Genomic DNA, 23455 nt, shown 5'->3' with positions numbered 1-23455 from the left:
TGTCCGTCCGTCCGTCTGTCCGTGACCTCAAGTTTTCGTCGACGAGAAAATGCGCTCTCTGTCACTCACTGCAGTGAGTACTGAGTTATATTTTTGTGTTGTGTACCCGCCTCAGTGCTGTCCCTCACCGGCAACTCCTACCTCGCTCATGCCGTCCGGGACCAAGTCCAGGAGCTTGATGTCAGATTCAAGTTTCAGGTGGGTATCGAATATATGGCTCGTTTTGTTAATGCTTACTTTTTTGATAATTTAAAATACTCCATAAACTTCGTTCTTTTATTATTATCGGCGCCGTTTCTGAGATACAAAAATAATAGTAACAAATTCCTAGCTGGTGTATATATCAGTTCGAAATTCAGATTAACTAGGTTCTTCAATCAGTTGGTGTTTCATTCTAAATAAAAAATCTGCAAATGAAATCATTGCATGAGGACAAATTGATTTTTTTTTTGACTTGAAAAATGTAATGGCTAAGAATCTTTTGACTTTCTAGGCCCGGTTAGCGGACAGCGTTTTAATGCAAGCTGTCCTTAATGACGATCCTCTACAAAGCATCGCACTCTCCATCAATTCTACGGGGGCTCTAATCCTCAGCTCGATGCTGTTCAAAGATCCGGTAGATTATGACAACATCAATACAATGGATGAAGGATCTGGTTATTCCGATACCGAGCCTGGAGATGATGACCTGGAACCCAATTTTGAGGCTGGGTTCAATGCTCATCTAAGTCAGAACGTCATGGATGGCAAGCCGCACAGCGTCCGCATGGACTGGAATTCCAAAAAAATAAATATTTATCTAGACGATAAAATGTCCGTTTTCAACATCACACGCGAAATTTTTTCGTCCCAAAATTCTTTTGATTTATTCTTCGGCTACTCCAAGTACATCAACGAAGGTATATTATGTGATGTAGAAATTAGGCTTATGTTTTGGTTTCATTGCAATCAAGCGTTAAAAAACGTGTATATTTCTCTCTCTTAAATTTGTTCCTTAAGAAAACAATGATGTCATGTCTGATTCATATTTTGTGGCGTCTTTAAAGAAATAATATTTGCGCCAAATTTTTTTGTCATTCAAATGCAAGCATTCATAACAGTCGTGAATTTGATATTTATTAAAAACAAATGTACATTGAACAGCAAAAAAAATTAAAAAAACCTATGGCCTACAACCTGCTGAGTCTCAGATTTATCAATACTTAGATAAAATATAAACTTTAATGGATTAATTAATTCTTTTTTTGATAGGACAGATGAAATTATTTCATAAAGGACGAAATAAATTTTTCATTGGCAATGCATGGAAAGAAATAGCATAATTCGAAACTTTAACTAATTATTTAAAAAAAGTTAATGGCATTATTCAAAACACATTTTGCCTGTAAATGCAACTGTATTCTAAAATCTCTATGTCAATATGGCGTTAAGCGCAGGGCAATTTTTGAACTCCCATGTCGATATGAATAATTGAAGTGAATGATAAGGTCGAATACGTGACGTCATCAGAGCTGGAGCCCAAGCGAAAAGCCCATAACCGTATTAAATAACTCTAAATTCACCTCAGATGTTTTCGCTAATAATTATTGAATTTTACCTACATCTTCTCGATGTTGAGTTAGCGGCACTTCCTTATAAGTATTGAAAGAACACCGTTTCTATTTTTTAGCTCCCGTTCGTAACGTTCGTTGATTATTTTAAGCAACACGAGATCACAAAATTGTCCTCTGACTTAAAAACTCAGAAGCTTGCCACTAGCATCATAATTGTTGCGTTAAGCGCCTGAAGTCTTTAAATAATAACAGCAAGTTTTGGCATAATTTGTAACGAAAAATTTCGATCGTACATTTTTCATTACCGGTACCTCTACTCCTTATTTTTCCAGCCTGCGACACAGTTGATAAATGTCATAAAAGCGATATTCAGAGCTCATCGAAGTATCAGTTTAGTGAAGCCAAGCAGCGATGTGATCAACTGAAGATGGGATCCTTCAAACCTTTTTCGGGATGTTTGCAAGATATTCAAGTGAACGGAGTGGACCTCTTCTCTGATCCACGGGACACTGAGCTCTTGTCTGTTAATCCAAGTGATGATAAGCCGAGCGTTTCCCTGTCTACTTCATGCCCAGTGGTGAGTCTCTGCAATGCAATAATATTGTTAGAAAACATATCACAGAACTGTTGAATCGATTGAATCGATCATCTCAATTGAATATATAAATTCATGCTAAAATTATCATTCGATGACGTATATTTTGGCTTGCAATTGTTGGTTACAATACATGTTGTAGAAAGTTTAATAATTGTAATCATTCGTCAAATATTTGGCTCAGAAATGAAGGTATAATTTTTTTCTCATGAATAGAATAAGTTTTCACAGTTTTTATTGTTGACAGAACTCCTAGAGCATAAGTATGTGCACAAGATATTGGTTAACTCACTTGACGTTAATTTCCGTATTTTTAAAGGACGGCCTTTGATCCTCATTGTAATAATAAGGAATGAATATTATTCACTACTTTCCATTCATGATCATATTGTAAAGTGCCCATCATTATCAACTCGTACGTATTGTATGGGCAGTTCACATCGAACAAACTCGTGGTTAGTTTGCAGCATCAGTCAGCTCACCTGACTCTGCCAGCACCCTGCGCCGCCACCTTCGTTCTTCAGCTCTTCGTAAAGCCTGCACTGAGCGCCAACCCTAACACTTCTGCCATACTCGCATCCGGGCACATCACGCTCAGGAACACGTTCAATGAGAACAAGCAGTACAAGTGGAAGGTAATAGAGAACAAGCAGTACAAGTGGAAGGTAAGAGACAGCAAGCAGTCCAAGTGGAAGGTAATAGAGAACAAGTAGTACAAGTGGAAGGTAATAGAGAACAAGGAGTACAAGTGGAAGGTAATAGAGAACAACCAGTACAAATGGAAGGTAATAGAGAACAAGCGGTACACGTGGAAGGTAAAGAGAACACGCAGTACAAGTGGAAGGTAATAGAAAACAAGCAGCAAAAGTGGAAGGTAAAAGAGAACAATAAGTAGTAGAAGTGGAAGGTAATATACTCATATATGCATATGTATTAAAATTAATTAGTACATTCACTCGGAGTATGCGCAGCAAGATGAAAAACGTAAAAGTAATGAAAATAATACAGCTTTTTCACGATTGAACTCTATGTTAACTTGCATTCATTTTTTCATTTTGTTTCTAAAAATCTTTAGTTTAAAATTTTATTAGATATTTTTCGTTAAATTAAGTCATTTAATAGTTCAGTGTTGTGAGAAATTTCGCAGTACTGAGAGATTTCGATTTCAACAATATTAAAATCGTTGGACTGAAGCTCTAATTTGAATTAAATATTTGATTCGTGCTGATGTTGCAGATTTTTAATGATAAATACTAAATCGAAGTTGACCATCCACATGTATAGAAAATTTAATTATTCCTCTTGAGTGTGACGCTGCGTTTGATATATATATACATATATAACATATAATACTTTATTAAAATTTTAGCAGTACAAGCATCCCAGCTGAGTCAGCAAGATTCCAACTATGAAATGAACGCTCTAGTTGAACCTTATTGGCTGCGAAAAAAAGATAAATATTGTAAGCTTTATTCTCACAATGAAATAATCACATGATTTATTTAATAATGTGAGTGTGCCATGTCACCAGCTCTACATGAAGCACCAGAAGCTACACCTCGATGTCCCAGGCTATAACTCGACCTCCAGTAAGGACGTGTCAACTAAAAGACAAATCGACTTGAATGATTGGAACTCGGTGAGTTGAGTTTAACCACCTACTTAATGTAGGAAATTGAACTCATAATTTTACCATGATACTAAATACAGTCTTCGATAGTTTTCAGTTAATTTCGATCTACGTAATTCGGCAAGTTGCGTTCGGCGATGAACATGTTTCTTCTGACAGAAATCAGGGGGTACCTTTGTTTGGTGCCTTTGTCACCACAAGCCTTCAAACCAACTATAAAATGTGTTTCTTGGTACACCGGAAAAGAAATCGATTGATTATTTTTTATTAGAAACTAAGCTTTTTTTCTCGTGTATAATATATAATATGATGGGAATTCAAATTTGATGAATATTGAATTGATATACAATTATGGCAGGGAAGTTTAGTATTGTAATTACATAAATGTTACTTAGTTTCAGAAAGTTGAAAAATTTCGTATTCTCGAACTTTGAATACGAATCAGTGAAGCTTTATGGTGCAGTAGGGCAGGCAATAATTTTCCATGCTATGTTTGCTAAGATGACCGGTTAATGATTAATCAATACCTTTTATTGTTTCAGGTGAAGTTGTCAAGTGGCGAGAAAAACATGACTCTCTCATTCTCGGCCTTCCATTCAACTTTCCTTTTCAATGACTCAAGTATCGTCTCCGTTTCTTCCATCATCGTGGGCGATAGGAACAAAGGTGTGTTAATAGCCACACTCAGATATTGAACTCGGGGAAATGAGTGAGAAATTGTCCGAATTACGATGCGAGTGTGAGTCATACTGACCTTTTTATATACCCACGACAAAAGTGGATAGAAATCATTTGCTTCGTCCGCTTCTCACTCTTACTGTCAGCAAGAAAGTGTCTCATTATTTAGACAATGACCCACTTCATCTTAAGTGTGGGCTTGAAATTTCATAAATTTTCTGGTGATATTTCTTGTTTTCCCTTGACAGGGTAGCTCAATTTGCCTATACATGCCAGATGTGAAACAGATTAGAGTAATGCTACGGATAAAATGAGTATCGTATAACATTGTTAATTTGCAATCTTTGCAATCTCAGTTAATTGAAAAGACGTAATCGCCCAGCAGAAGAAATTAAGTGAACGAATCGCTTCTTATGTTAACTCAGTTGTTTCATCCATCAAAAGTACCCGAAATTATTTATATATAAATATGTTTCCAAAATCCAGGTTTATAAGATTCCAGCATTATATAACGTCTCCGGGAAAATGGTTGCTTTCCGACAACGTTTTATTTAGGGGCCACACCCACGCGTTTATTCTATGTTTCATGTACACAGTTTTTATTTGCTGAGTATAAGTTGAGTGAATAGTCCTACCCTAAGGTTACATAGACTATTTTTGGTTAGCCTTGAGAAACTGGCACGATTCTCCTACCAACCACAACCTAAAAATGTATTTTGGATAAATTTTACTCTGTACTTGGGGATTGTTGGATCAGAATGCTGTTAAAAACACGGATTTATAAAATCTTACAATGAGAATTAAAAAAAAACAATGAGAATTCAACAATAAGAATTTAAGGAAAAAATTCATCGTTCTCAAAACGCCAGGCATGCTGGGATGCTTCAAGGAAATCACGTTGGACGGCTACGAGTTCGACGCTCGACTATTCGTCAGGGCTGGCAACGGCGTCCTGGTCGGCTCATGCGGAGTGAGTGGCAACAGCGTTCACTGCAAACACCCAACCTGTTAATTGAGAATTTAAAAGCAAATAAAACGAATGGTAAATCCAAAGTACATTCACGGAAAGGTTACTGAGAAAAGCTCCATCATCAGTATAATGATATAAATTGTTTGTCACTGTTTTGTAAATTTTTAGTGAGCTGTCGAAATAAGCAGACTATTGATATAAGTACTCAACCTGTTACAACTGAATGCTTGATTGGATAGCCGATTAAATTAATGAAATGAAGTTTTACGACGAGTACTTCATCGTAAGATTGGGGTTTCTTTTAATGTAAAAATTTAAGTGGGATAAAATAAGTAAACGAATGATTAAAAAAATAGTAAATGAATGATTGAATACTTGACATGTGATTCATAGGTCCGAGATCCTTGCCTCAATGGCGGAAAGATGGTGTCGGGTTCTCGGTTCTTGCATACTATGTGCAACTGCACAGCAACGGCATTCGAGGGAACGCGCTGCCAGTTCCGTGAGTTAATAAAGCTTTATTACACTAATGATAACTTGAGCAAAATGAAGTTCTTTTACAGAGCTGATGACCTAAAATGAAGCTCGCCGGTCTCAGGTTTGAAACTGATTCTCTCCATTGATCTGTTTCTCTGTTTCTAGCAGGTTGACAGTTATAAATTCCAACCCATTGGCGTTGCCTAGTTTGCATCCCCTTGACATATCTAGTTTATAAAGCGCGTTGACATAGCCATGTTCGCATCACGTTGACACAGCCCTGTTGACATCACGTTGACACAGTCCCTGTTGACAGCACGTCACCCCGCCTCGTGCTCCGAGTATCGCCGGCTGGGCTACGGTCAGGCCGGAATGTATGCCATTGATGTCGATGGCAGCGGCCCCTTACCGCCGCTCGTGGTCAAGTGCGACTTCCTGCCACGTTCCACTAATATCACAATTTCTCACAACCTTCCGAATGAATTTGTAAGCCTAAATTTTGTTTTATATGTCATTCCAAAAAATTTGTTTACAGATAATTAAAGGGCTCAAATCAAACTATACAGTTCAGACAATTCAATCAATAATCACTTTATGTTTCAACAATTTTTGAGCAACATGCAAACTGCAGAATAAAACATGCCATTCTTCGTGTCCTCAATTTTTTTTATGCTAGAAGTAGTTTAGGGCAATTTCTGTTTAAGGCAAGTGAAGTAGTAGTAGTTCTGTGTTTAGTAGTTTAGGGCAAGTGAAGTAGTTGAAGTGAAGTAGTTCTGTGTTTATTAGTTTAAGGCAAGTGAAGTAGTAGTAATTCTGTGTTTAGTAGTTTAGGGCAAGTGAAGTAGTAGTACTTCTGTGTTTAGTAGTTTAGGGCAAGTGAAGTAGTAGTACTTCTGTGTTTAGTAGTTTAACGCAAGTGAAGTAGTAGTAGTTCTGTGTTTAGTAGTTTAACGCAAGTGAAGTAGTAGTACTTCTGTGTTTAGTAGTTTAGGGCAAGTGAAGTAGTAGTACTTCTGTGTTTAGTAGTTTAACGCAAGTGAAGTAGTAGTAGTTCTGTGTTTAGTAGTTTAACGCAAGTGAAGTAGTAGTACTTCTGTGTTTAGTAGTTTAGGGTAAGTGAAACATTATCGACTCGTCTATGTCTCCAGGAGGTCCCTGCTGCTCTCGGAGTTACACGCCAACTGAACATCAGCTACGCTGAGAACATCAAGCCATTCATCAAACTCCTAATGTCTTCCCGCAGCTGTACTCAGAAAGTTACATTCTCGTGTCGCAATTTCCCTCTGAACTTAGCCAGGAATAATACGCTGTTATCTTATGGAGACGGTGACTTCATCAACAAGCTCGGCAAAACGCAGCAGGGCGTTTGTCCATGCAAAGGTGAAGCCAATATAAAATGAAGTACACTATATTCAGTCGCTTCAAAGACTCAGTAACATAAGTTGTTTCTTCAGGTAATTGAATTCATTTATTACCGTTAATACTGTATCTCGTAAGCGATGTGGCAAAAAGAGATGAAAAATTTAGCTTGAACTCGAACTCAACCCTCATGATTTCATCATTGCATTTTTCAAGAGCTTCAGAAAACCAGTGCGTGAGTCGAATCTAGCGGAAGTTCAAGCCACAATCCAATATAAAAATAATAACGATGTTGCCATTGCAGAACACGAGACTTGCAGTGAAGCCAGACTTGGTTGCAACTGTGACGCAGGCGACGACGTAGTCAGGAGTGACACCGTATGGCTCAGTGAGCCCTCCAACATCCCACTCTCAGCTTTGATTTTTGGTGGCAGCGAGAAAGCAAACGTTAACTCTTTCCTCCGACTGTCCGTTGGCAACATAACGTGCGAGCAGACACGTGAGAACACATTTTTTGTACCCTAAATTATCCATAGACAATATGTACCCTATATTGTCTTTGGCTGATGCTTGTAAATGGTTAGCTATTCTTGAAAATTTGTTGAAGTTTATTTGAGAAAACCATTACTACTTGTTATTATTTGTTTATAATTTGAAAGTGATTTTCGCAGAAGGTTGCTCTGAAGTCACCATATGATTGGGAAACTCATTTCTGTCGTATATTGCAGAGCTACTGGCCACCACCAAATCGCTCATCAAGCCCGACAGCTACTTGAAACTCACGCGTTTGCGGCGTTTCAACGTGACGAATTTGAGTTTTTCCTTCAAAACCTTGCAGAGTGACGCCGTCCTGGTGACAGCTACTCTTGACACTTTCCTCGCACCGTCCTTCTTCGTCCGACTTCATCATGGTTGGTTTCATACCACATCATCGACACTTTGGGACGAAATTTGTGACTAGTTCAGGAGGAAAATTTTAAAGCGCATTCATGCAACACGATTTTCAAGCATAACTTTGTTAAATTAAAACCGATATCGACCTAATTAACAAAAATATTCGTTTCGCAATACGCTCATGTGATCTGAACTTACTCGAATCGCAATGTACTAATTTATAAATTTTCATTTCTATCTCAAATTTTAAAAATTGATATAGATACCCATCTCTGATTATGTTACAGATTATTTTTCTTCTTCAGGTACTTCATTGGTACTCTCACAGCGTGGTATTAACCTGCTAAAAATCGTAGCGGGTTATCCTCTAGATGTCGGCGAGTGGCAGCATGTTCATATTAGCTATAGCGAATGGGAAGTGCGAGTGCAGCTCAACGGCCATTCGGAGTTTGCATTGCTTGATAAGCCATGGACGAGGCAGGAGGAAACGGAAAGCCAAATTTACATAGGAAACTACCCATCAAGGTAGCTATGCTCAACTTAAGTGATGACACGTAGAGAATAGGGTGAATCTTTGCCATGTGTAGTCTATTTAGTCTCTAGTTTTAGTCTTAATCACTCGGGATGATTGAATGGTTACGATCACCAAGATTGGAGCAGCGAATTGGAGGTACGAGACATGCTACTGGTTGTGAAAATTCTGGTCAAATTGCAAAGGTGGCCGGGTGGTTGAGAATTGGCTACAGGCCAACATGGCCTGAAAAACTTTAAACCACAAGACATATAATAGATTTACTGATATGTGCTTTTCTTCTAAGTAATTGTGGGCGAAACATTGTTTGATATCAGAAGGTAATGTAGGTTTTTATTCTATTTCATCAGTTCGCGACCTGAAAATCCTGGGACAAAATTCATTGGCTGTGTTAGAGACGTGTTCATAGACAACTTTCCAGCGGTTTTCGATGAAGAAAGCTCCGTTGTCAACGACTGCGTAGAGCCATGTCAGCTTCTGGCTGAAGAACTGGATCATGTCTGCGAGCATGGAAATCGCTTCAAAGATTTACCTGAAACTTGCGATCGAAAACTTCTTCGTTCTTCCAATGAAGAAAGTAAGTCACGGTGATCTACAAGTGAGTCACGATGATCTAAAACTGAGGCACGGTGATCTAAAAATGAACGAATCAAAAACTTCGGTTTTTACGTGATCATTTGAGCTTTGGGACTAGAATTTCATGAAGACGGAAAAGCATGGCTAAAATTTTATTTCTGATGCTTAAACCCAACATTCACTGAGTTAATCAAATTTTATCTTCTGTTTTACATTCAATAACGAACGATAAATAGCTGGGTTAGATGCAATATACTGGGAATAGATTTCATGCAAGCAAAAATAACTTACTAACTGAAAATTCATAATTTTAATAATTCTTCAATTTTTTTCTATTCACAATTTTTTAAAATTCATAATTTTCTATTTCATTATAATAATAAACAATAATTAATGACACTGTGACAACAATTTAATTTTCGATGATGGCAGCAGATTTGAATCGAAGCGGTGTTCGATTACTCACCAAGAAGGCCGAACTTCATAGCGATGTAACCGAGGTCGACCCTTTCAAGATTGACTTGAATCCTCTCACCCACGATACCAGCTTCGTGTTCAGAACCAGAGAAAGCCGGGCACAACTCTTTTTTGCTTACGACAATCTTCAGAATGTTCTCCAAATATACCTCGCCTCGCCATCTGTTTTGAATATTATCTTCAATAACGAGTTCGAGCTGCACAGTTTCTCCATGCAAACTCCCGGCAAACGTGAGTAAGCGTGTTTCTTACTGCACGTTCGAAGTAGAAGCGTTCTTGTGGTAGTCCACGACATGTCGTCGTCTATTGGAACAACTATGGTTATTACTTATTCGTATGAAAAACCTTAGTGATCCGTGGCAGCACTCAACAATTTTGGATTCACGCTTTTCGTTGTGATTCAGAAACAGTTATTTTTTCCGTGCATTGTATTAGTATTTTGTTTAAAATTTGGAAACCAATCGATACACATTTTTCAACGTACGTGTCCGAAATCTTGAATGAGTTGCAAACTAAACTATGATACATTTCGTCTTCAATAATATTAATTGTTTCATCTATGCTATTCCTAGCTTCGAATGCAAGAACAACCTAGATTGTTAACCTTCAACTGTTTTAACTGTTTTCGTATCAATTTATTAATCGAATAAAATTCCTATGCAGAGATGAATTTGGGTTCCCCAGTGGTCGTCCGCCTGGAACGTTCTTTTTCTGTTACGAACGTGAGCCTCACCATCGACAATTGCGTGTTTAGTGCGGTGATGAACAGAACTTATTCTTTTATAACCGCTGATAAATACCGTCAATATCCTTACACAACCACTGAAGAGCTGCCCGCCATACAGCAAGCCAAAACTGTTCCACAAAGTTTCCTGTCGGTGAGTCTTTCCTGCATCACAGGCACTGTTCCCATGTTCTTACTTTCCTGTTGCAGACTGTGTGAGTAATGTGAGTCTGTCGGTGATATAATAACATTTTACTTACTCTCACGAACATATAGATATTTTGTGGCGAAAGTTTTCAATAAGAACTAGAACGCTATATTCGCTGAATTAGACATGATAAAGTAACCTTTTTGAAATTCATGGTTACAACCCTAGTTTGAATAAAAATACGAATTTATTCGGTGACGTATACTGATAACGAGCATGTTGCCATAGGTCCTTTTACTTAGCAATCAATGATGCGGTGGCATAAATAATTATTCTCTTATACATTTTCCTAACATAGAATGATGAAATCGGGATGAAATAACCCAATAACACAACATTTAAAAATTAATTCGTGACACAATAACCGCAATGCAGGTACACTTCGGAGGGGCTAACACGGGTGGGGCCACGACGAGAGTGCCCAACCTCATCGGCTGCGTATCAGACTACGAAGTGGGCGGTCAAACTGTCAATATCCAGGAATTTGAACAGTGGGCGCGAGGTATAAAAAATTTTTTCTTCACTGAAAGCATTTTAGTTTTTTTCGTGAGCATCATAGGAATATTATTTTTTTAGGAGCATAAGAATATACAATATATAATTTCAGTCTTTCAGATAATTTTACTTTCCTGGCAGAGAGAACATAGAGGAGAAAATAATAGTGAAGCCAAGAATTAATTAATACTTAATTATATAATTAATGAATTGATTTTGGTATTTATTAATTATTTTCGGCACTATTATATTCTCCCGAGTTTCTCTGCCAGGAAATTATAAATTATATTTGTTCTTTTACCGAGAAATTATTCAGTTATTTAATTTCGATTATTCATGCCTCTGAGAGCAGAGGGTGATGTGTTCCCGGGTTGTGAAGACACCAACAACGCCTGCAGCGACACGCGCATGTGTCAGAACGGAGGAAAATGTTTGCCGCTGTTCACGCAGTCCAGCCGCAACCAGCCCTGCGATTGCCGCCACTCATCTTATATGGGGCCACATTGCACTGACGGTCAGCTTCTTTTTTCGTTGTATTTTTTTTAATCTTCAGTTAGCGTCTGTTATTTCAACATATTACTGCTTTCAATTATATATTAGCCCTCAAGATTGAAGGAACGTGTTTGATCGTGCTTATTTTCTCTATTTCAGTATTTGTCAATAGGTTACTTTCTTAATTTGTCAGGTTACTGTTCTTACCGTGCCGCCTGGTTACTTTGCGTACTCTATCACTTGTTGTCAAGGTTATGTGGTTCGTAAGTTTGGGGTGGATGCAAGTAGTCAGTCGGTGATATTAGAGAATTTATTGATTAAGCATTACGGGCAGTCTAACATAGATAGGCCGCAATTAAGTAATTCTGAAATCTATAGCGGAATATTACTGACACGTAACAAGATTCAGAGCTTAAGTTATGGGATAGATAGGTTCGGCCTGTAGTAGATCCGACCTTTCACAAAAATGATACTCTTAAATAAGTTGTGCATGGGCTTATCCATGTCTTTTCACAACTAAGTAATTCAAATTAAAAGTATTTCACAACACAAATGAGTATGGAGTTGAAGTGGGTTTGGAAGCTCGACTTTTGAGTGTGGGAGAATGTGATCTGATTTTAGCACCGGGCCCAGCATTGAAGTTAGCATCGGGAATGTCGGAATGAAAGACAAAGTGTGTTCAAGTAAGATGTACCACACATGCCCTCACATTTGGTTATTTTTCTTTTTTTTTGTTATCAGAAATCGCTTACCAGTTTAAGGCTGGGGACGAGCTGATCATGGAAGTCGGCGCCCTCAGTACCGCGGCGCCAGACCGCTCGTCCAGACTCAGTTTTGCATTTGCACTTCAGGGCGGCGGGTCTCACAACGACGCTTTTGAGACTGTGGTCCAATACGACTCATCGGAGTAAGGGGAAATGAGGCTTTCAAATAGATATCTTATCGCAAATATCTCATTTTGAAATGACTTATCAGGATAAGGGGAAATTTGGCTTTCAAATAGATATTATCGCTATTATCTAATTTTAAATTTCTTTCTGATAATTATCATTAGAAAATAATTTATCGCACATGTTTTCAATCGAACATGACTATTATTTTACTGGCATGTTTTTGTTATATCGTCAGCTTGAATGTGGTGAAAACATCTCTAATCACATTTCTTTTATATAATGTTCGATTGAAACAATTTAAATATGCATGCTTTCAATAAACTAAGACTATTTTAGGAGCATGTTATTTTTTCATCGGCAGGCTAAGTGTGTCAATGGGCGTCGAGAACGGATCTTCGCTCGTCTTGACACTAGCCTCGCCAGGGAGAGACACCGCGCAGCAGTGGACGCTTCCGCCCAGTGACATAAGGACAGACATGCAGCAAGCCCAGCGACAACACGTTGTTTTAGAAATTATTTATGACGTGGAAAAAGTTCATATTCTAGTGAGTTATGACATCTGAATCTTTAATTTTGTTTGTTTATTGATGTCTGGCTGAGCGTGAGGATGAAGTGACTATTTTCCTCGAAACAATTCTGGAAGGATTTAAAGCCAATGTATAGTGTCTCTCTTCAACACTGAACATCTCCATTTTAACACGACTTCCCAAATAAACATGAACATAATAAATTTTTCCTATAAACAACGAAGCAAATTGTTTATATTAAACAAGTTTCTCTGATTTCTTGTCAAGTACCACATATTTTTTTTAATTCTTCACAATTAAACATGAATCAATTCTGTTCATTCAGTTTCAGTTGAACAGGAGACCCATCGAGTTGTGGTATGCTTCATCTATTCGATTATCTGGGAACTTCGTCGGCCAGAGGCAAAGGGACTCGCTGTCCCTGGGAAATTTTATTTGGCCCAGTGAACTACACGGGCGACAAACCCAGGGCTTTGCTGGCTGCATCTCGAGTGAGTTGATCCTATTTTAAGTGTTCACGATTAGAGTAGATTTATTATCAATTTGTGTGGTTCTAGCATGGGTTTTCAGTAATGGATATTAGACATGACAATATCGTTACTAAATTTCACAAGTTCTGTTTCTGATTTCAGGTTTTGGAGACAATCTAGTTTATTGGATGCTATCGTTTTTCTAGGCTCTTTTCAGTGTCCCTTTTATAGACCGACGACGAGCAGCTGACAATCCATGAAATTTTATTATTCCGCATCATTTTTCCAGACAAATTAGTTGCAATAATTTCCTTTTACTAAGGAACCAAATGTGTTGCTGAGGAATCGACGTCAATTGTAATCAATTAAAGTACAATAACAAAAACTATTTATTTCGATTGTTCGCCGATGCTTCTAGCAGTATTGGAAGCTTGAAACAAACAATAACGAAATTCACGTTCAAGTTTGCCAGTGTTGCCATGCCCATTTTAAGCGTTTTATATTTTTAAAGTTTTAAACGTCTTGGAAGGTAAAAATCGTAGAGTCATATTAAATACCTGGATACCGTCACCGTTGTCCTTTATTTGAAGCTCATTTAAAATTTAAAAAGATCAACAAAATTCTTTTAAAATCGTGACCGCGTTTGTTTTCACCAGACGTGCGTTTGGAAAGCCATGGAAAAGTATACAACCCACTGGAGCTTTACAAGCAAGCAGGATCTTTACAAGCACCCGCCATCCCTCCTATAACCGTTCGTGGTGAACCCAAAGCGACTGAATACTGCGCTATCGCAGGGTCTCCATCATTCTTCGGCGCGTCCAGACTGCCGAGACGTACGGTAAGTTATTTGTTCATACGAATTCTCCAAAGATATTTATTAAAACGAGGACGAATAGAAACGAAAAATTTATTGAAAGCGATTGGTATAGAACATTTCTGTTTCCACGTAAATGGAACAAATTACTCCCCTTTAAATTGAACAGTTCAAAACTTTAATGCTTTATCGAGCAAAATGGCTTATTTACTTGCAGCTCTGAAATAAAAATATCACCAAATTGTTAAGAAATTTTATTTATAATTAACTGGACGTTCAGAATATTATGACAAATAGGTTCATAAATGTGGATACACTTGCCCATCAGATGAGTGTTTTAATCAATAGATGATGAATCGACAAAATTTGACACACCATGACAATTGCTTGTGGGTTAGGTAGTTTTTCTAAACTTACGTTCCACTATCGGTATATTACTTCAGAGTTGAATCTCTTACTTTTTATACAAACCTTCGTATCTTCTAAGCGCCTAAAATCATTCAAAGTATATCAATGGTAATTTCCTTCGGTATCATGAAACGCAGCCATTCTAATGTCATCAAAATTGCGCAGAGCGATGCGGTCGTGCAGATGTCACCTCCGACGCTCCTTGCGAGCGAAAGCCAGACAACGGAACATGAAATGGAGTCAAATCCTGTGCAGAGTGTGAATAGTGAGTCAAATGCGTCAGCTCAAAGTTAATTGGGAAAGTAAAAGCAATTTATACATTGAAATTAATATAGGTAAGTTGGAATTTGCAAGTCATTGGGCTGAATTTTGTTTTTGATTGGAAATAGTAATATACAATACAATGTACTTCTATACCTAATACGACTGCTTCAAGAGAACGTTGATATTGACCTTCAATGCAAAACTTATCCTGAGAACTTTTTTGCAGTTTGGATAATCATCGGTATCGTGTTGGGTGTGGTTATCGTCATCAGCATCGCGGTGATAGTTTTTATGATCGCGAGGAGGAAATCGTCGGACATTGAATCTTTTGAACCAAGGAGGAGCTACCGTAGGGCTTCTGATAACCGGGTGAACATGGGCTCTCGTGCCTTACCTATTTTTTATACCTATAATGTTGCCGGAATAAAATACTGTCAAAATTCGTCTCGCCATTACTTTTCTTTAATTCATGAAAAAATATTCTATCGATTTTCTGTTCACTCTTCTTTTAAAAATGAGAACCAATCAGTCCATACTAGGCTCCAAGCAGCTAAAATGTTCTTTTGGATTTAAGCCCTGAAATTGTAATTATTTTATAATATTTTTGTTACATTGCTTTTTGAACAGCTTTCTGCCTGATTGTAATGACTAATGTAATTTCCATGAATTTTACTAACGAGAGAGGATAGTTTTTTGGTTTGCATCAAATGAAAAAAAAAGAAAATTGATCTCTAATTTGTTCGTTTTTTTTCAGACTTCCGACTCTGTAAGATTGAGCCAAATGAATAACGGTAAGTCAAACGCTTGCAAAAATATCCGGATTGGATTCTTAAGTTTTGCTAGTAGGCTTTGTTGTCTTCGCAGAATAACATGAATTTTAAAAATAATTGTTGACGTATACATTTGAATCAGTTACTATTAGATTGAAAAAATTGGAGTTTTGTCTGTTGCATTATACGAATTAATTTCTGTGAACCTCTAAATTCCACTAACGAAAGAAAATTTTCAGAATCGGAATCAATTCCTTTCGGGCGAGGGGCGCTGCGAGCTGTACCCAACGATTATGGCGTACGTATGTGGTGCTTTCCTGCCCTGTGAGATCGTGCTCGGCTCTCTTTAACCTTTTGAAATTTATGATAACAGCTTTAATGGGTCAAATTACAGATGGTTAAATGCTTATAATGAATAATGAAACAGACAGAAAATTACTTTTTCTTCCTGAATAAACGTTCAATGTCCAATGTATAGATAATTCAGTTACGACTTGATGTGCACATAGGGACATGAATTTGATATAAATCCGATGCTTTACTATGCATTGATATTGAGGTGGTTCAGTTAAATAGGAAGAAATATATTTAAATAATCAAAATTGCACATGCATCATTCTTACTCTGATTTTTAATGAGTGGAAACATGGTGTATGTTTCACTCAGTTATAGCTTGGCTCAGCCTATCATTATTAAGAGTACGTAACATACGAAATGTTTTCCCCATTACACTGTGGAAAACGAAGTTCATTCAATTAACATAACCCACGAAATATTTTCGCCAGGTCACTGTGGGACACGAAGAAAGTGGACCTCTATTGCAGAATGGCCATATCGACGACGCGCCAGTGAACAGTGCCGACCAAAGCATACATGCTCGACAGGAGCCCGATTTCGAGTTCTCAGAGCTGCCTGAAGGCGAATACCGCAATTACCATCAACAATCTTTGGCTAGCGAGATGTGTTTCGGAAGAGCCATGATGGGGTCAAGTTTGAGGGACAGTTTTGAAGAGATTCCTGAAATCGAGTTGCAGGAAAATCATTGGGGGCAAGTTAACTTTCAAGACGGGAGAGGAAGCGTGCAAAGTGAACAGCCTCTTGAACACGAAGCTTTTGGATTAGAAAATGACGAGAAAATTGGGCCAATGAGAGATTTCTCGTGCACAGAAAATGAAGTCAACGATGCTGACAAAAAGAATTTCGTCAACCTTAAAGAAAATACAGAAAATATAAACAAAGATTTTGATGAAAAAGAGGCTGGTCACTATGAAGATTACGATTTACCCACACAGGAGCCGACAAAATCGAGGCCGGATACTCCAACAATCGCTCGAGATGAACCATCAGCTGTAACGCGTAATGACGACATCAATGAAGAAGATGGTGACGAAATTAACGAAAGAAGACCGGAAAGTCCTCGCCAAGACTCGTCGGATGAAGGAAGTTATTGTGTATCCGATGACAACTGGATAAGTGACACTCCCTTGAGTCGAGTGGACTCATTTGTTAGAGAAGTCGTCCACAAGGCCGAAATTGTCTCGAAAAAACCATCGAATATGTAAATGGGGGGATTCTAAATAAGGGACTGAATTGTGACCGATAATGTCATACATGTGTTCCTGGTAAAATGTTCGATAAATTTAGCTTTGATCAGTTGTGTTAAGGTTTGATGCTTCACGTGCAGAGAACACAATTTACTGATCGTTAAACGTTAAAGGGGTACGCAGGTTATACTTAGGCGTCTTCTGTTTATTTTGTAGCAGGATTTCATAGGAATAGTGAACTGAACTTTTTTAACATAAATTGATACTGTATTGTTGAGTAGGCTGTACATAATGCTAATCATTTAATTAAGTTAATTTCATAACTGGTTAAAACATCAAGCCTATTATAATTAGTTATTATTAAGTATATTAATTTATTTAGACCTTATATGATCATGACTTTAATTTAAGAATATTTGGCCAATTTACATTCAGTTTTTTTGGTAATATTCATTTGATAGTTGAATGCATATAAATTATTTAACGTAAATTTTTTTATCAAGTTGAGCTACACCTAGTACGTAATTGTACCATTCCTTAAATGAAATTTTCTGATGATAACAAAAGTAACTGTCAATGGATAACTAGGATGATTTCTTGGATCAGGTAGGAAGATTACATGAATATAATTATGACGGATAACGCGGATAAATACCTGTGAAAAAGAAAGATGATTGTTATTAACAATGAGAATAATTGTCTGCGGATAACAAGGATGACTTATCGGCAGCTAACATGGAAGATTATCGCTGAATGCAATGATGATTGTAGGCAGAAAATGTGGATAATTTTCAGCGGATTGCGTGGACACGTGACGGCGTATAATAAGAATTTTGTCAGTAGATAACAAAAATAATTGTTGGCGGAGTAGAAGTGATCGTTTATGCATAACAAGGATGATTTTTGCGTTTATAAATTAGCCTACGCGGTTGCCAGCTATACACCGCATGCTTTCTTAATTGAGACCAATCCACTACCAAACGATCGCTCTTGCAGCGCAATTGAACAAGTCTTGATCTCAAGCGTGCTTCAGTTACTACAGTTATGAGTACAAATTAGCGTATTTTATTGTATCTATTAAGTTTGAATCATTGATTATACTATTCTTAAACGGCTTCATTACAAGTTGCTTTTGATTCGATGAGTTTGAACGCATTTTGGTCTTTTACTGTTGATTCTGAGTAAAAGAATATCTAGAAACTTCATTCGCATTTAGGCTAGGTGTTTGTTCATTTATTTTAAAAACTTTTAGCTCAAGGATCACAAAAAGTCTGCATGACGGTGTGTAATAGCTGAGTTGTGATACTTGCAGGTTTTCAACCAGAAATTAAACCGAACCTAGAAATTTATATACTAACGTTGAAACGGCAATATTGCTGTTCAGAGTTTATGAGTGTCAGTTCAGCCGTTCATGAAAAAGAATTAGTTCAAATAAATTCTTAAATTCAAATTGAAAATATTCCTAAAGCTAAATATTCGTTGTTGAATCATTGTATTTCTTACCGGAGAAAAACGAATTCTGAAATGGTTGAATTAAAATCAGTAAAATTCATGCAGCCACTGCACACTTGAAAAACCAATAAAATCCTCGAGTAAAGTGATATTTTGTGTTAAATCATTTGTGTTTTAACCGAAAAACGCATTTAGGAACTGATTGATGATCATGAAACCAGAAATTTGTTTTTAATCTGGAATGCGGATCTCAGCGGTCAACACAATTTTCATTTTATCGGTGTAGAGATGAAAGAAGTAACAGAGCACGAAATACGAATGCTCTCAATTCAAATTCAATTATTCAATAAATAATTTATGGGTAGAACTTTTACTCTTACTGCATAGATCGATAGATTATCATGTACCCGATTTAATCTGTAATGCAGAACATAACGGTCAACACCTAAAAATTATTTGCCTGGTCAAGTGGAGCAGATGACGGTTTCCATCATTTCCGCGGGACACGGATATTCACCTCTCATTTACAGCCTTCAATGTTAAACAAAGTAAAAGTTACTTTAACAGAAGTAGGAAACATTTGAATGAGTTAAGATTTATATCACTATTGCCTGCCAACAAATTCAGCACGGACGATTGAAGCAAGATACTGATGAGTAGGGCTTCATGGCTAGCTGATGTGTTGTGAACAGGAGCAACATTTTCGAGCGCAGATTGCTCGAGTTCTGTTTCGTTGATTTTAATTTTCCCAATCCTAATGGAAGGCTGGTGTTTCATGTTTGGACGAATTATTATTTATACAGAAGGAATCGAGGCAGAAAGACTTACTGCTCAACTCCATCGCTTTGAGGAAATGTTTAACTTAAGCACAAATACGAATAACTTCAATTCAACTCTCTGATAGTGAACTATTGGTACCATTTTGTCGTAATGGGGCGATCGGTAAAATCTTCATGGTATTCAACCAGCAATTCAGAACCTTGAAACACTTGAAACAAGATACTGATGGGCTGCAGGGATATTATGGCTCACTAATGTGTTGTGAACCAGACCAATATTTTCGAGCGCAGATTCGAGATTTTGTTTCGTATATTTTAATTTTCTCTATCCTAATGAAAGGCTGGTGTTCCACTTTTGGACAAATTATTATATATACAGAAAGAATCGCGACAGAAAGCTTTACTGCTTAGCTGGAATCGTCATGCGAGCAACCGCTTCGTCAAACCTTCGACAAGGTTGAGGTAAACAATAAATTTCCAATTGACACGTGTAAGCCGGAATAATATGTAGATAGGTAAATAAAAAAGTTAATAAAAATTTCGCATGTGTGAACTAATTTCGCCCCTGAACTCCAGCTGGAAATCTGTATGGCCAACTCAACCGAAAAAATCAATTCATTATAATACAATACAAATTCGGATGCTTCCTCGTTCATACTTTCAAATTGAATTTAGTGAATGATTTGAAGGAATTATTATAGATAGATGGAATGTATGATTTTGAAATAAACATGCACTTTATAATCCTGATCAGTTTATTTCTTTTAGAAATCCTTAAGAAAAATCCGTTTCCTCGAAATTTTTCGTTCCATATTAATATTAGATACTAAAATTCCTAGTTATGTAGGATTAATACACAAGCACTAATATTTCTTGAAATCGAACAAAGCCTGCCTTAATAATTGTCAATCTTCATATTGCAAACTTAGTTCTTGTTCTGGTCTCTCCAGCCTCCACACGCAGTGATGACAAAAATCTTAAAATTTGGTAGGAGTGTTTAATGATTTTCATTTCACTAAATTTTGTTCCACGTGATGAGTTTCTTTTTCTGGACCATGTCATGCTGATCAAAGGAACGTCCTTGGATTTTTGAAGTATATAATATAATGAATTACAATATTATACTTTAAAGGTAAAAAAATGAGCTAATTTATTTCATTCGTCTCCTCAATCGGCTTCACTCGATTTTTCAACAGCACCCGTTCATCCACGCCATTGAACGAATGCTTTTTCACTTTTGCTTCAAGCAGTCAAATGACTGCTTCACTTTTTCCGTAGATGCGAGACACTTACAAGTCAATAAAAGAAAATTGACTATTTGTACCTACGCTACTCTTTAAATTATTGAATTAAATTAAATGCCGCAATTTCGTTACTAAATGCTTCTTATTACTTGAAAATGATTATTTAATGCTGTCGAAACGTCGTTAATAAATTAAAATTACAGAGTTAAACCTTCATTTCGATCAACCAACGTCATCTAAAGAATTGTACTGCCGCGATTATTTCTGATTATATCTGTAAATAATTTGCGTTTAAAAATAACTTTTTATAGACAACACTCCCAAAGAATCCAGTGTCTCTGATTCTGCACATGTACAATGAATTACTTATTTTATTATCAAATATTAAAAAAGTAATTTTAAATTTTAATTTTGGAATTTAATTTTTTTTAATTTTTCAAAATTACTTGTTCTGTCAATTGAATTATGAATTGTCTCCGACTTTACGCAAGTGTGTAAAATTTCTGATCGATTGGACAGGTAGAAGTGTGTTAAATATCGATTATAAGAGTTGTTGCAGACTGACTAACAAACAAAAAATGAAGTTAAAGAGAAGTGTTGTAAAATGAGAATTTCTCTAAACATAAACACCAGCCTTCCATTAGTATTGGAAAAATTATCATAGACGAAGCAAAACATGAGCTATCGGTGCTCGATTATGTTGCTCGTGTTCATAACACATAAGTTATCCATGGTAGCCCTACAGCACATCAGTATCTTGCTTGAACTGTCAGTGCAGAGTCTACTTCTCGGAGTAGAAGTGAAGTGAAGTTAAAGAGAAGTGTTGTAATTACTGGGCATATTACTATAGTCTTGAAGTGAGTGAACACAAGCAATTTCTGCTTGTGCACACGATCAACGATAGCAGACTTAAATATATTATACCTTAGATTATAAAAAAATGTTACTGAGCTTATTACTAAAATCTTAAACTGAACACAAGCGATATCTCCTAGTTAACGCGATCAAACCATAAGAGACTTAAATACATTATACCCTTGAATTTATAAAAATTTACCGGGCATATTACTATAGTCTTGAAGTGAACACAAGCAGTTTCTGCTTGTAAACACGATCAAACGATAGCAGACTTAAATATATTATACCTTATTATATGAAAACTTATTACTGAGCTTATTACTATAATCTTAAACTGAGCAGAAGCGATATCTCCTAGTTAACGCGATCAAACCATAGGAAACTTAATCATATTTTACCCTAGAATAAATAAAAATTTACCGGGCATAATACTATAGTCTTGAACTGAACACAAGCGATTTCTGCTTCTGAACATGATCTAACGATAGGAGAATTAAATATATTATACCTAAGAATATGAAAAAAAGTTACTGAGCTTATTGATATAATCTTAAACTGAACACAAGCGATATCTCCTAGTTAACACGATCAAACGATAAGAGACTTAAATATATTATACCTTAGAATATGAAAAAAAATTTACTGAGCTTATTAATATAATCTTAAACTGAACACAAGCGATATCTCCTAGTTAACACGATCAAACGATAGGAGACTTAAATATATTATACCTTAGAATATGAAAAAAAGTTACTGAGCTTATTAATATAATCTTAAACTGAACACAAGCGATATCTCCTAGTTAACACGATCAAACGACAGGAGACTCAGATATACTATACCCTAGAGTAAATAAAAAATTAGAGGGCATATTACTATAGCCTTGAACTGAACACAAGCAATTTCTGCTTGTGAACACGATCAAACGATAGCAGACTTAAATATATTATACCTTAAATTACTTTTTAAAGACAACACTTCTAAAGAATCCACTGTCTCCAATGTTAAAGATGTACAATAATTTTTTCATTTTATTGTCGAATATTAAAAAAATATAACTCAGTACTCACAGCAGTGAGTGACAGAGAGCGCATTTTCTCGTCGACGAAAACTTGAGGTCACGGACGGACTGACAGACGGACGGACAGACAGACAGACGGACATGGCGAGCACAATAGTGCATTTTTTCCATAAATGAGAAAATGCGCTAAAAATTTATTTTTCAATTTTTTATATATAATTTTTTTTCAAAATTATTTATTCTGTCAATTGATTCATGCATTGCCTCCGACTTCACACAAGTGTGCAAAATTTCAGATCAATTGGACAGGTAGAAATGTGTCAAATATCAGTTATAAGATTTGTAGCTGACAAAATTATTTTTTAAATTTTCTTAATATTGAAACAAGTTTTTTTTCTTTTTTAAAATCATTTATTTTGTCATTTGATTCTTGCATTGTCTCCAACTTTACGCAAGTGTGCAAAATTTCAGGGTATACTTTCAAAAAAAGTTAAGAGATTGTATGTTCATGAACCAATAATTGACGGCCTTTGAAGCAAGATCCACCAATCATGGACAAGAAAATAGAGCGTAAGTACTTACGTTCACTTAGCGATTTTTGAAAGTATGGCCCCAGCAGGTGATCTTTGGCTCGTGAGATGATCGACCTGGCGCAAAGTTCTTCATAACGGGTTGAGAACAGATTTCGCGCACTGTGATAATTTAACCGAACGTTATGGTACAAGCGTCAATTCTACACACAATTCCCTTA

General features: G+C 36.6%; 1 protein-coding gene across 1 annotated transcript; it reads left to right on the top strand.

Moving 5' to 3' along the window:
• Window positions 1–115: 115 nt before the first annotated feature.
• On the top strand, window positions 116–20331 carry LOC108666317 (contactin-associated protein-like 4; the record flags this gene model as incomplete). The annotated part of the gene is made up of 27 exons (XM_018153162.2): window positions 116–198; window positions 494–899; window positions 1886–2130; window positions 2583–2783; window positions 3680–3787; window positions 4321–4444; window positions 5326–5426; window positions 5820–5928; window positions 6220–6389; window positions 7052–7283; window positions 7567–7761; window positions 7991–8173; window positions 8462–8681; window positions 9039–9265; window positions 9697–9972; window positions 10405–10619; window positions 11049–11175; window positions 11521–11682; window positions 12402–12567; window positions 12915–13098; window positions 13406–13571; window positions 14207–14388; window positions 14938–15037; window positions 15263–15405; window positions 15791–15827; window positions 16046–16104; window positions 16592–20331. Coding segments are annotated over 27 exons (5198 nt in total), but the record flags the coding sequence as incomplete, so codon positions are not given.
• Between the last annotated feature and the right edge of the window lie 3124 nt (window positions 20332–23455).

Source organism: Hyalella azteca, unplaced genomic scaffold (assembly GCF_000764305.2).
Source record: "Hyalella azteca isolate HAZT.00-mixed unplaced genomic scaffold, Hazt_2.0.2 contig649, whole genome shotgun sequence".
NCBI lineage: Eukaryota > Metazoa > Arthropoda > Malacostraca > Amphipoda > Hyalellidae > Hyalella > Hyalella azteca.
This window is presented reverse-complemented; position numbering and strand designations above follow the sequence as displayed.